This window comes from Pochonia chlamydosporia, chromosome 3 (assembly GCF_001653235.2).
Source record: "Pochonia chlamydosporia 170 chromosome 3, whole genome shotgun sequence".
Classification (NCBI taxonomy): domain Eukaryota; kingdom Fungi; phylum Ascomycota; class Sordariomycetes; order Hypocreales; family Clavicipitaceae; genus Pochonia; species Pochonia chlamydosporia.
The window spans coordinates 3,992,666-4,006,872 of NC_035792.1; the positions used below are offsets into that span (position 1 = coordinate 3,992,666).

Genomic DNA, 14,207 nt, shown 5'->3' on the forward strand with positions numbered 1-14,207 from the left:
TTTCTTTGAGAGATTGATTCGTTTGTTAGCTATGTAGACCTTTTCTGGATAAAAGCTGATAGACACTATGTAGATACATTCGTGGATAAACTAGACTGACAAACCATCCGATAACCTACTTTCTAATTCTATCATTCAACTGTGCCGCAAACAAACTCAAAGGTTCTACCGACTTTCCCGTACTTACAAAAGTCCCATTGCCAGTAACTTTGCCTCCTCCGCACCCAATACACCAATTCGTCCCCAACGGCGGCGACGAAGCCTCGCCCGTATCTCCATCCACATTCCACGCCACACCCGCATTGATGGTCCATCCCTGGCCGCTGCCGTAAATACCTCTATTTCCTAGCTTCCACGAAGACTTGGAATTGTCAATGAGCAGGCCGTGAGCCCACCTCTGGTGAGGGCTAAGCACACTGATAGCCAGCTCCGTGGAGAAATTGACAACTGCGTTCGGACCTGGCGTGCGATCTTGCGTCACGACCGGGAATGTTTGTGCCTTGGCCACTCCAAAGGACGAAGAGTTCTTGACGAGAATCTGCGTCCCTTGAATGGTTATGTCTGCGGGATAACCGCGGGTCTTATTGGTAGCGTGGTCGCGGTACATGGATAGTGAGTCGATGGTGATGCGCTGTGACATGGAGAGCGTGTTGACGTAGCCGTTGTATCCTGTGATGTTGACGTTGCGGATCCAACTGTCTGTTACCCAGGAGTTGAATGTGATTGCGGAATGGCCGCAGGATGAGTCGGCGAGGCTCGCTCCAGAGCAAGTTGGGGAGAGTGTGATGGATAGGCTTTCGATGCCCATTTCTGAGGAGGCTTTGGGGAATGCATACGGCGCTACCTGGCCTTGCATGTATTTAGAGTCGATTGCGTCTGTGAGAGGCACATCAATGGTGATTTGCTTGTTGGCAATGGCGATAATTCGTCGAGGTTGCTCAATTAGTGATCCTGGCTGTTCTGGTGTTAGCAAAGTCGGTCTTGAGTGTCTATGCCGACTTGTTGACTCACCTTGAGCCATGTTTGTGGTTTCCCATCGCGAACTAGATCAGCCATACCATTTTGACGTATCCAATCTGCGGTTGCGGCGCGCTGCACCATGACATATTGACCGACTTGTAGACCTGACGCATCATTGACGGTAAATTTGTTTGCACCAACAGCCACATACTTGTCTGTGATTTTTGACACGGGAGTTACTTCTGGATCATCGACTTCATCTCCAAAGACGATGAAATCGGAAGAAGCAACGGGTAGCAAGGTAGTTTTACCGGTGCCACTACCTCTCAATACGGTGTTGTTAGGGATAACTAAAGATCCTTGGAACTTGTATTGTCCATTGGTAAGGAGGAGTACACCTCCTCCTTTTTTACTGATACTATTGAGGGCGTCTTGAACTCGCGCGGTTTGATCACCACTTGAGGGATGCAGTGTAGTGGTGGGAGGGGAGTCAATTGGGGGTAGAGAAGTATTTGACGCTCGATAGCCGCAGTAACTGAAGTCTGGGAGGTGATCGCCTCGTGGAGTTATGAGAGTTTTGTAATTCACTTTGTCGGCTGCTGCTAGAGTTGTCAGCCCGAGAGCGATTAATACGGTTGATGTGAGCATGTTGAGGTGAGGCTACTGGACATATTACATTCGATTTCAATTTCAGATGTTGGGTAAGGACGATATATATTAGAAGTAGTTCAAGGCGCAGGGAGCATACATGTAAGCCGTGGTTTTGAAGCTGGTACTTTTTGATATGTGGCTGCAGAGTCTTACCAAGCTAGCAGTGTGATGCTACGCTGGCTGGGGTGTGGAAGTGCCTGTCATTTGGGGAACCCGGAGCCGGAATCAGATAAATGAGCAAGGTAGCACTGTGAGTAGACTGATCTCTTGTTTTCATTTGAGGCTTACAAGGTATTGAATCCTGCTTGATTTTGAGGTTTCTGTTTCACCGGGTTTGCCGGAATGTTGTACGATTCGGACGCCATTCAAGGCCTTGAGATGTTGATTGTGAGCCGAATACAGTTCTTATGGCTATATTTTTCTCATTGTCCAATGTTTCTCGGGGATTATGTCGGTAAGTCATGAGGTTTAATGCGCCCCGGCAGTTGTGTTCCTGTTGAAAGGCTTATTTGTCTTTTGAGACCGACCAGCGTTTTGGTGGTAGGTGCCGGGGTTGACACCTTTTGTGCAACACATGGAATGTTCTCATTATTCTCAGTCTGTCCGGCACAGAAGTATTTACAGTATTCAACATAATTTACGTGTTGCTGTGATGAAATTGATGTGGAAGTTGCGGTCGGGATAAAAGGCAAATATCCCGAAAGCTTAGTAAGATGGTACCAATGGATGGATGCTGTTGATGACAGTGTCGTCTGTAAGTTAGTATTGAATGTGATGGCAAATGGCGTTATTGACTTCCATGTTGGTTGGTCCCAGTTCCAGTTCTTCTCCGCATTTCACCAACTGCCGCTCCCTGCACCACTAAAAATACTAGACAATAATCAGCTGGAGGTTTCAATGAGAGCATTGAAGCAAAGCTCTGAGAGAGCTGGGGCGACAAGTGGCGCTGCTCATGGATTGTCAATCACTGGACAATCCAACCAAGCATCAACATCAACCCCAGATCATCTCCGGATTCCCGAACATCCAACCGACCAGACCATCAATACAGACCTTCCTGTTTCTCACCACAAACACTAATTGTGATTGACGGAAATTCTTGGCTGAGTCGTCTGTACTAGGATCTGGCCTGCAGCTCTGTTCCTTCAGCTTTGCCGTTCATGCCCGACCAGCATTTGATGAACCATGGCTACAACCACATGCTTGCTTGAGGCGCTGCCCAATGAGGTAAATCTACAGTTACAACAAACCTATCTATTACTTTCCCCCATCCCATTTTCACTTACACAATAATTAGATCCTAGCCGCATCCCTGGCATATCTCTCCACACGGGAACTCATCCACATCGTCCCCATCAGCCGGGTCTTCTACATACTCGCCACACGCCTCATCCACCGCCGACTAATCGACGTATCACCTCTACCGCACAATCAGCTCATTTTAGAATGTTACCATCCCAGCGCGAGACTTTCCACGCCGACCCTATCATGCAGATATCTTGGTCTGAAGACGGCGAGCGAGCAGCCCATCAGAGACGAGTCCCTCAGGTTCACTGACCTCGGCAAACTGTACTCATCGTTTCGGCCAGTTTCCACAGATGAGAATCGCATCAGACGGTCTTCTTCGCAAACAGTCAGCCATGCCTCACAGGGTGATAGCACGGCGACCCAGGAAGTCTATATAGATGAAGATGTACTGTTCTCGCAACTAGTCACTGTGACAAGCGTGGTCAAAGAGTCCTCAAAATCGGGATTCTTCGTCAGCCACGTGACTACGTGCGATGGCTTCATACGGATTTGGCGACAATGGTTGGCAGACATGGCGAGCTCAAATGACGATGAGAAATCAAGCTCTACGACTGTGGATTTTGACAAGTTTCTGTGGGTAGGTCCTGGTAGGGATGTTGGGCTGCGATTTCGAGTAGAACTCGGTCCGGCTGAGAGGATGCCGCTTCTCAGTGGTCCTGGTGACGATGCACCTGTGGCTTATACGCTCATTTACGAAGGTGAGTCTTCTTTCGAGTGCTTTCCTATTTTGAGACATCCCTGGATACTGATGATGACAGAATTAATTGTTCGAACGTCTACACTTCTTATGGCTGCAGAGGCATCAATGGTGCAAGAGAGTTCCCGTTCGTCTAGGGCTGTTATAATTGCACAGGTTTGAGTATGTGGTTCGACTTGGAATAATGCTGTCTACAGATGGGGGTTGAAATGAGTTTACCTTCTTCTCTTTCCGCCTCTTCTTGACGGCTGAATCTTGGCCACCCGTCGGTGCAGGTGTAGGGCGAGATGAGGATACCCTTAGGAATTATTGTTAGAGGGGGGGCTTTAGCAGACAGTGGGATGAGAAAGCACGGAAGTGAAGGACTCGTATCAACGAGAGAAACGGTTCTCGAGCATCAGGGTTGGGAATACACTGTTTTCAACGGCTGACGAAGTGGACTAAGGGTACGCTGGAAGACTTGGGACACGTTTTCCTTGGTAGTTAGCAAGTCCCAGCTTTGTAGCGAGTATGCATTCGCTCGATGTACTAGCAAACTCAGCTGACGGGTAAATAGAGAATGGGATAAATGGAACACATGCCGGGATTGCGTGAAGCTCGATTCCGCACTTGCAAGTGGGCTGATATCGTCACAATGCTAAGAGATCAGTGCGTGGTCCCTTGGTATTCTCAACATGACAAGTATTACTCTGCTAGCAGTCAAATATGTCACGCACATTATTCTCAAATATTTGTCAGAGTTACAATGGCGGACGGCGAAATAATGCCATTCTTTTCAATGCATACCAATCGCCCCAGGGCAAAGGGAGGGAGAGCTGGGGTTAAACGGAACAAGCATGTGAGATACGCTTGTCAAGATTATTGAATACGTGCCGCATCAAACAGCGTCTGTCCTTCCTTTTGCTCCCTCAAAGTTTGTGTTGGTGTGCTGTGCAAGGACGGTATTGGTCTGCCCTAGAGTTAGGACCAAGCGGCAGAGAGGTACGTTCAGTCCAGAAATAGAAATAGTGCACTATCGAAAAGCAAAGGGACAAAAATATGCCCGAACGAGGGCGGAGGAGGGGGAATGCTGTCGAAAAGCAAAATTCTCCCTCATATCGTGACTCAATGGTTGTTCGTTCGGTTGATGTAAGGTTGGCTCACAGAAATGCGCCAAGAGCTGGCTGCATTGTAAAGTTCGATAAGGTTCTGCGAGGTCTCGCCATGTCAGGGTGGTATTACTCCGTGCTTGACACGATGCTACCGCGATGCGATGCGTTACGCGTCTATGTGCAGCAGCAGCCCTGCATTGGAGCACGATTTTGTTTTTTGCGGGCTGGCGGTCCTGTCCTCCATAGACTGCTGCAATGGTTGGGTCGTTGAATGGTTTCGTAGATAGAATATTGGAGGAGAGATTCGGAGCTTTGTCTGCCCTTCCTTCCCTTGCGTCAGAGGCAGATCATGAGCTGTGCTGCCCATTGGCTGAGTCGAACAATGGACGGGGCAGGTCACTGGAGGCAGGAACATCCCTTTCCATGCCTGCCTCGAATGCTCACTGGTCGATGTGATAATGCGACCTGAGTAAATGCCGAAACCTGTCAGGTCCATTTTGTCAACCCTCTTCTTACGTATGAACTGTCACCATTCCATCCCGTTCGTCCATCTCCACTGCCACATCGTTTAACTTCTCCTAGCTTCAATGGATTCTTCCCGTCCGGCATCCGAGCACCTCCTCCGTGTGCTGGCTTGAATCCTGCCGCCACCGTTCGCCCTACTTGCATCTTACACCGGCCAAGTAGCTCCTCCCGGAGGAATCTAAGCATCGACATGTCGCCAAATGCGCTATGTTCCGTGGCTGCAGGCTGAGGTCTCATGTTGTCGCCACTTACCTCAATCCCGCCTCATCCCAAAGAAACCCATGCCCAGGAAATATGGCAAAGGGAAGCAGCGAACGTGGATTTCCCATATCCGCGCCAAGAATGTCTCAGCCACTTACCTCTTGTGCCAAGGGCCAGTGTTTGAAGCTGATACATCCCCGCAGCCTGCACACACAGTGATTGACAAACTGCAGGCTGGGCTTTTCTCCCAACAAGGCCATTTGTCGCCGTTCTGTTCTGGGAAATCCCGTCTGCCTTCCTCGAAACTGTGGTATCGTTCTTTGCTATCTTCCCAGCCTAAATGGGACAATGCTATCTGATCCATGGCTTTTGCGACCAGACCTTTCACGGACATGTCAACTACTACTCACGGTTGTGGCGTTCGTTACCCGTACTTGGTCATCCGTACTTGGTCATCCGGGAGAGAGAAGTGGGTATAATTCTCGGCCTCGATCCGATACCAAACCCAGTCGACCTTCGTTGCATCATTGTGTGATAACCAGCAGCAGTCATCCACATCTGGTATGAAGTCCAATACATACATACTGCAATAATACAGGGTTGTGCATACCGTGCATAAACCGAGCAGAGACTTGGTGGTGGGTAGCAAATAGCCCCATTCAAAGGGAGGCAAGGCATGGCTTAGCCTTGTGCTTGTGGGTGGAAGGTTTCTCAAATCTTGCAGACACTCGCTTCTTGACTGAACCAGTATTGCGCCTTTTTTCCTCTAGTAAACCCCGAAGGTGGCTTACGGGTTTACTTTTCCTCCCCACAGTATGCATATCTACGTTGGGAGGGTCTACGTCTCATCCCTGGTTCCTGAGCAGAACCAGGAAAGCTCGCGTTTTGTAGAGACCGTTTTTCTTTTGATGTCTGCCGATCCGGCCGTAAAGGTCTCTCTGTTCTATCCAACACAGCCGCCCAGTTTCTCTATTTTGTTCCTTTTGAAGCACAAGATCTAGCAGATGCAACGCGTCGCCGCAGAAAAACGAACTACCACTTCCATTGTTTCTTTTTGGCTGAGACCTCGATTCGCTTCTGTCTCCTTACCGTTGTCCTGCTCCTGAGTCAACTCCATTTGTCTTTCATTTTGCAAAATACTACCTCGCTTTCGAATGTGGTAGTAGTTCATTCGCCTTCTCAGACCTCTTCAGTAAAAGCCGGTACATTGTTTCGTTCGATGCTGGTTTGAACCAGAGCTTCTCCTCTCTTCGCCTCTCTTTCACATATATGTCACTCTCCCTTTCATTTCATTACGGTCATTCCTCCAAGTCTGTGTTGTTTTCTTTTCGAATTACATGACTCGAAAATGAAATTAACATGGGGTCTGAAGAGACCTGGGGATATTATTTCGAGACCCCTTCCCGCTCAAATAGCCAACTCACCGGTGCCATTTGATATTGACGGCACTGAGCATGCGGAGCCGCGCGAAATACCACCACGATCAATGACTAGTTCATCACTGTCCAACAATCAAAAGCCGATTAAGTATGGAAAGGGGAAATATGCTCACGTCGAGCTTGTGCCACAGCCAAGCGACGACCCAGATGATCCTTTGGTACGTCGATACCCTCGTATTGTAGCTCAGAACCATGTGCTAACAGCACTCGCACTTAAGAATTGGCCTCGCTGGCGGAAGGATCTTAATCTGTCCTCACTCCTCGTCATGGTTGGCCTTATTGGGGGCATGAAGACAGTTTTCGTTTCAACCGCAGGTGCTCTGACTCTCCACTACCGAGCCTCTTTCACGGCCATTGCTGCGTTGACCGCTGCTCCGCTCATGCTTTCGGTCATGACTAGTTTTCTTGCTTCAATTATCGCAAAATTCTGTGGGAAACGACCAGTATACTTGTCATCAGCGTTGCTCCTTTTTATCGGAACCATTTGGAATATGACGGCTGGTGACAGCTATCGTTCTTGTCTTGGTGCTCGAATTTTTCAAGGCTTAGGATGGGGTGCATTTGAGACTTTGGTGATGGGATCCATTCAGGACACTTACTATGTACGTCTCATCCAGATGGTTTTGTCGTTTCACTATAATGGCAACTAACAGACGCCCTCACAGGAACACGAACGAAATTTGCCAGTATCAATATACAACCTCTTGGCGATAACCACGACATGGGGCTCACCCCTCGTTGGCGGTCTGGCCTCAAAGAATGCCAACAGCTTCACCAATCAGTTCCGCATCATCAACTGTTTCTACTTCTTGGCCCTGCCATTGCTAGCCTTGGGAGCACCTGAAACTGCATTCGACCGCTCAAGAGCTACTATAACTCCCTTACCCATTCCTGGTCTAGACATTTGGCGCCCATGGCGACTTCGTCATCGGCTAAACAAAGAGACCGCCATCGAATATATCAAAAAGATGAAGCCATGCTCATTCAAGGCTTCCGTCACACTTCCGGTCGTTCTTCAGGTCCCCCGCGCCATCATTACTCCCACAACCTGTCTCCTAGTTGTCTTGTCATTCATTCCCCATGGCGCACTTTGGGGCTTGGCAACATCCATCTCTTTCCTAACTACCCCTCAACCTGTATCCCTAGATCCTGCAATGACAGGTGTTCTAATGGCTGGCCCATGGATCATCGCGTCCTTAGTTGTCGGGGGGTTCTGCTTCTATCGCGGACTGTATGAGCGCTTCACAAAGCGTGTTAACTATCTCATTATCAGCACCGGGACGATATTCTCACTAACCGGCTTGCTCTCCTACGGCCTTGGCATCCACAACTTCATGACATCTCATCCCACACCGTCTAACCCGTTCTTTACCTCAAACACCGCCGGTCAGATAAGCCTGCCCCTCCTATCACTGCAGCTGGGAATCCTTGCTGGCGGGACTTATACCCTCGACGTTATCACACGACCCTTGCTCGCACGGTCCGCCTCCTTCACATCATCCAACATGGCCGTTGCGCAACGCAGCATCGGCGATATGCATTCCGGGGTAATTATATGGCGAAACCTCACTGCTGGTATTTTCATCCTTGCCCTGCCTAATGCGGTCACTGTCTACGGCGCCTTAAAATCAGCGGTTATCGGACTGGGCATCACGCAAGTTTTGCTCACGGCCGGGCTCATGACCCTATGGTGGTATCTGGACGAATCTATCTGGAGAGCAGATGGAATGATCATGGGACTAGTTGACTTGAGACTCCTGAAGCAATCAGTAAGCTTCTTCGAGACAGACTAAAACAGTAAAACAAAAAAGCACAAAAAAAAACCCAAAATACCCAGACTTGAAAGAGTCATATCCCCGAGTGGTAAATAATACAAGGGATGTTCTCCAACCTAGTGGAGGAAAAGCGGCCTGAGCGTAATGAAACGTGAAAGGAGGGTATAAAACGGATATTGGATGGACGGCATAGTTTTTCCCTTGTTGAAGGGTTAACGCACGGTCTTTTCTATTTCTTTTAGTGACGTGATCTGCTGTGATGGCAGACAGGACTGATGCTGATCATTATCGGCAATGATATCTCGTATGTATGAATGATGGGAAGAAATGAAGACAATGAATGAAAGTAAACTATTGCACTTCCTTTGACACTCTCTATTTGTGATGGTTGTATTGGCCCAAGAGGCGCATTTTAGATACGTTTGCGTGGTTTGAAGCTACTGTTGACTCGTCTTGTAGTCACGCAATTTACACTTTCGCCTTGTGATATAGAACCAAAGCGTCTCATATACACGACGTTTACTGGCTCATGTAGTTGATTAAATTCTGCTCCAGGCAGTAAATAATCATTCATATAGCACAATACCTTCAAGATTTGAACAACAGTGGTATCACTCAATAATTCCCAATACATCAACGTCCTAACTTCTCAAAGCATCAACACATACATTACGGTCCCATTCCTTTCCCTGGCCCATGCTCAACCGTCCGCAATTCAACATCACTCCGCGTAGTCAGCGAATCAGCCTCATAATCAGTAGATATCCTAGGCTCCTCCCTATTCACCGTCCTTTCCAGAGTTCCCAGCCCGCTCTCATCACGAGACCGGTGAGGAACCCTTCCAGTCCTATACATGATGTCGTCCTTCACGATCCTCCAGCTGGTGACAAAGAAGATGACGCAGTTCCAGAACCCTTGGAGCGGCAGCACGGCCGCACTGGCGACTTGATATGTGTAAGGGGACGTGCCTTGTATCCAGCTGTGGATGCGGTTCATACTGCTAGGAATCCAGGTAACTAGAACGCTGAGCCCGAAGAGGAGACTGGTACGCAGGTATGCCCGCTTGATGGGGTCGTCGACGGTGAATTTCGAAGCGACGGATTTTGTGGCCGTAACCATGCCGTTTAATGGGTTGGACACTAGAGTCTGGCGGCGAGGGTTCGCGGACACGCTTGATACAAATGCTGCTGTGCCTGTGGGGTTTCTATGGGAGGAGCCGGCGAAGGGGCCTTGTTCTCGGTGGCGGGCGATGTGTGCGCTCTTGGGATGGACGAGGGTGCTTGCGGAGGTGTGGGTGACGAGGACTTCGGTGGTAACGGAGGCGTAGAAGCCGTCTGGGTTGCTTTGAGGGACGTTTGAAACCTGCAATAACAAGTCAGTTTCTCGTTGCGTCTGATGTTGACGTGGACGTCGGTTACGGTACATACATGCTCACTATGGCCTGCCTCGCGGCTCTTAGACACGGAGAAGCTGCGGAGCCTGTTTCGAGATCGAAAGACGTGATACCCAACCAAGACGTAGCAGATGATGGTTCCGGCGATACAGATCAAGATCAATAAGTAGTATGTGTAGATGCGAACGCCGCTCCATTTACCCCCTACCCAGCACCAGATCTAACACGTCCGGTTAGTACACCTGTGAGCAAAGTTAAATGGCGTCGAACGGTGTTGCATACCACGGCATCCCCGTATACGAGTCCATTCGGAGAGCCTCGTATAAGTAATAGCGACAACGCGATGATGAAAGGCCCGCCGTAGCATATCAGACAATATACCCACCACCAGCGCCGGAAAGAATCAGGACTCGTGCGGAAGTAAAATACTAGGAAGACATTGATGGCCATGGCCAACGACCACCAAGGGTCAGATTGCATAAACCTGCTATTGTCAGCGCATGCCAGCCAAAACACAGAGCCGACTCGCCGTTCGTTTCTCGTTCCGTGTCAGGCAGCAACGAGTTGGGTAACTTACATCTCGAACAAGAACGCCTGTGTTTGACATAATGACGAGCCCTCGCCCAAAACCAGCCCATCCAGCGCAATGATGCAGGCTATGCTTGCACCGACGTTGGAAATACTAGCAAACACAATGAAGGTATTTTGAACATTGCGTACTCGACGCACGAGTGCGTAAGCGATGAAGATGAAGAACACGGAGACGAGACTTATGGATCCTCCAATCCGTTCTAGAGTGACGATGGTGTCGATTTGGTTCAGAGTGAGGCGATCTGGCGAAGAGTTCGACGCGGCCCGAGGGAAAAGCGACATGGTATGTGGATATATCAAGAGGACCCCATGAGAGGTCCTCTCCGGAAACGAAAAGCGAACAGTTTTGCCAAATCAATGAGGAGCCACGCTGTTGATCATATAGGCATCAACAGAATTCTTGGCTGTTTACTAATAAGTTTCGGGACGGCTGTGAACTTGTGGCCCCAAATGTACAATGTGCCTAACAGCAGTGATTGAAAATAGCGACGGTTTTCGGGGGCGACGAGGCAACGCTGAGAATCGATGCTGCGTGTTTTTACCCAACCAGCTCTTTGTGCTTCCAACTCAGGCGCCTGACCCGTGATTCGTCGTCAAAGTACTCCGTACCATAAACCAGGTTTAATACGATGACTGGAGCTGTTCAACACCAGTCGACCTGGCCGCTGAGCTCGTGCCACACAACAAAGATGCGCCTGGCCGTATTTGGCGAGGATAACAGCGGTTCTCTTGTTTGAAAACCGCTGGCCCGTTAGTAACAAGGAGTCGACTTGGTGTAACCGAGACTCTGGGCCCGATAAATTTCGACGAGAATCTGCGGCCAGGCGTGTAATAAGAGAATTGGCGGCGAATTGTAACACGGACTTCTACAGTCGTATTGTTTCCGCACTTGTCATTTCCCCGTAGGTGTTTTTGGCTTGTAACCCAACACTTGGGAAGGGTCAAAAGAAAATGTGAGCTGGGACTGCTCAGAAACGTAATGATACAACGAAGAAGTTCGGCGATGGCGGAAGGCCAGGTACGAGACAAATAAGGCCTCCTCCTGGGATCAACATATGTGAGCGTCTGACATCGGGACCGGCAAACTCGAACGAGTCTAATGCCGCTGGCTGCAGGAGCAAAGGGCATATATTAGTGCCTTCACAGCATGATGATTAGGACCGTGGGTGTTTTGTTCGATGTGCATCAGTTAAAATGTGCCGGCCACGGAATCTTTCATCCGTCCGCTTGGACAGTGTCAACTATACAACGTCCCAGTCAATATTGATCAAAGGACCTAGTTATTCCTCCAAATCAGGCTGAGCCTTGACCATCCTTCTTGGGAGGGACAGCGCCATCGTTTAACAATTGATCCGTGCCCCAGATCCTATTTGCCAGGGTCTTGCAGACTTGTTGAAGAGGCGTCCAATGTCACAACAGAGGGGCTGGCGTCACCTCCCACATGTTTTTTCCACATGGCACGCACGGCCACAATGTCTTGTTGGACAAGGACAACTTCTGTGCCAGCTTCTGTGCCATTTCTTCACTGTGCCGTACCATCCCTGCTGTGCCATGGTTCGGGAGGTCCTGTTTGTGATGTAAGCTTGAGCATAACAGCCCACATTCACCCGTTCGCTCCCCACTCTGTGGCTTCTTCGCTAAGTCATACATACGGAATGCTCAGACACAAAGTATCATGAGGCATAGTCCCGCCGTTCGATCTCCCAAGTCTGATTTGGACGCAGTTAGAACTTGTGTACTTGTTCCCGATCAAGAAGGTTCACGCCGGATCATCGATTTCCAGCCAAAAAAAAGAATATGAATTTTGACCCCTGACCCAAACGGCTTGCGATTGCGGCCACGTCCCGTGTCGCTCAGCTCAGATCAAGCCCAAAAGGGGAAGTTGAGGCAGTTGGGCTGCATCTTTGCTAATGAAAGACCATGAGCAGCGGGCCATGAATCACCGGGATTCTTTGTCCAACACGTATTTACCACCCGTATTTTTAGCATACATGAGGCAACCAAAGAAAGGACAAGCTGTTCATCATCACAATTGACGACAGGAGGTTTCCGAGGTCCTTTATCGCGACCGAGCATAACCCAGCGTGCCACGACGGAGGCAAATACACAATGGGAGACTGGCAAGGGCCTTCGTTCTGAGGTCTCAGCCCTTGGTAAGCCATGCAGCACAAAGGCAGTCCTGGAATAGCCATGTTGTAGTTCGCGTACTGCCCGGTTGATCTGAAGCGGGCCAGCATCCCTTGTAAGAGGCAGCGTCTGGATTCTGCACCGGCTGCATTCTACGCCGATCGGTCCTTGTCCGCACCATGGCTTGTCCATGGCGCCAATAACCTGCAGTCATCCTCCGCCCTGCCCTTCATGCGACAATGTCCAAATTTTCCAAACGGAAGACACTGCAATACCGTGTCAGGAAGGGTAGACCCATCATTCGTGGATACTGTGCCATTGCTGTTCTCCAGAGTCCGGACTATGGGTCTCTACTAGAATCAGTTGTGGAAGACAGTTCATGAATCCTGGTCATCTCAATTGAGGCCAGATTTGTAAAATTTGACGCCTTGGAACAGCCGATCATGAGACAAAAGCAGGTCGGCCCCCAGTAACCATGTGCCAGGGCCTGGAATCTTGTCTTCATTTGGGGGCTAGTGGTGTGTCCGATTGAACGTAAGAGATTGGCTGGTAAGGGCAAAGTTTGATCTTGATAGAGGAACAGGAAACCAAAGCCATATCAAGGATCCTGTTATGCTGGCCGGAGCCTTGGAACCGTGGCTCATATACCATTGAGGCTCTAAGGTAAAAGTGGCCATGACAGCCGGGAGTAATCCTGATCCGAGGTTGCAAGTCAGCTTACTCTCAATAGTCTTGTGGTGCAGGTATGTTAGGTACGAATACCAAGTCGTGTGGCGTCCTGCTGTTGAGCTGCACAATTTTCTATCGTTTCATCAAGTAGCCTTTGCAACCATCTGCATCGGCCATTTGCTCTCATCCGAGCTGGTGGCGTCTAGCAGGGTTGGGGTCGAAGACTCGAAGTAACATCGTGGGAGTTTGTTCAGGGTTTCTGACCTTTGAGCCTTCTCCTTCTGTCTTCAAAGCATTGAGTGGTGTGTTGCATCAACCAGCCCTGCAAAGGGTCCCTTTCATTAGATTCGATGCGTCTCACCAGACTCTGATTCGACTAGGGCTCATCGAGGGTCTGATTAGATGGAGGTGGAAATCTTTTGATGGGTGAAGCTATCAGCCCTCATGTGCCTTTCCCACCACTGGTGAGGTTTGAATATTGCCTTGTGTGTCCATGGTCTGCCATGAACACAAGACATATTCTCTGTCATTACATGAAATAGAACATATATGAGGTTTCCCGAAGTATAAAGATGGACAATAAATAGTCTCTCCGTTTTGTATGAATAATGGGTTGTGTAACTTGCATCGCACAGGTATTGCCAATCTGCCGCAATCTATCAGACCTACAGTACTTCTTATCCTCAGTACCAAAGAACCTAGGTGGTATCCAAAAATGAAAATTGAGGCCCAAACGGTAGGCATCATATCTATCTACATCCAAAAGTAATAAACATTGAT

The 14,207-nt window shown here is 49.2% G+C and overlaps 4 protein-coding genes across 4 annotated transcripts; 2 read left to right on the forward strand and 2 right to left on the reverse strand.

Moving 5' to 3' along the window:
- Positions 1-115: 115 nt before the first annotated feature.
- Positions 116-1,608, reverse strand: VFPPC_05046 (hemagglutinin-related protein; the record flags this gene model as incomplete). The annotated part of the gene is made up of 2 exons (XM_022428434.1): positions 116-955; positions 1,012-1,608. The coding sequence occupies 2 exons, from the start codon at positions 1,606-1,608 to the stop codon at positions 116-118; spliced, it is 1,437 nt and encodes a 478-aa protein (XP_022284515.1).
- Positions 1,609-2,796: 1,188 nt separating this feature from the next.
- On the forward strand, positions 2,797-3,778 carry VFPPC_05047 (F-box domain-containing protein; the record flags this gene model as incomplete). Its single annotated transcript, XM_018284298.1, has 3 exons — positions 2,797-2,838; positions 2,909-3,617; positions 3,678-3,778. 3 exons carry the CDS (start codon positions 2,797-2,799, stop codon positions 3,776-3,778), a joined length of 852 nt encoding a protein of 283 aa, XP_018145733.1.
- Positions 3,779-6,781: 3,003 nt separating this feature from the next.
- On the forward strand, positions 6,782-8,665 carry VFPPC_05049 (major facilitator superfamily transporter; the record flags this gene model as incomplete). Its single annotated transcript, XM_018284300.1, has 3 exons — positions 6,782-7,030; positions 7,091-7,474; positions 7,538-8,665. 3 exons carry the CDS (start codon positions 6,782-6,784, stop codon positions 8,663-8,665), a joined length of 1,761 nt encoding a protein of 586 aa, XP_018145735.1.
- A 651-nt stretch (positions 8,666-9,316) lies between these two features.
- Positions 9,317-10,913, reverse strand: VFPPC_13752 (G-protein coupled receptor; the record flags this gene model as incomplete). The annotated part of the gene is made up of 4 exons (XM_018291524.1): positions 9,317-10,009; positions 10,075-10,260; positions 10,323-10,524; positions 10,618-10,913. 4 exons carry the CDS (start codon positions 10,911-10,913, stop codon positions 9,317-9,319), a joined length of 1,377 nt encoding a protein of 458 aa, XP_018145736.1.
- Between the last annotated feature and the right edge of the window lie 3,294 nt (positions 10,914-14,207).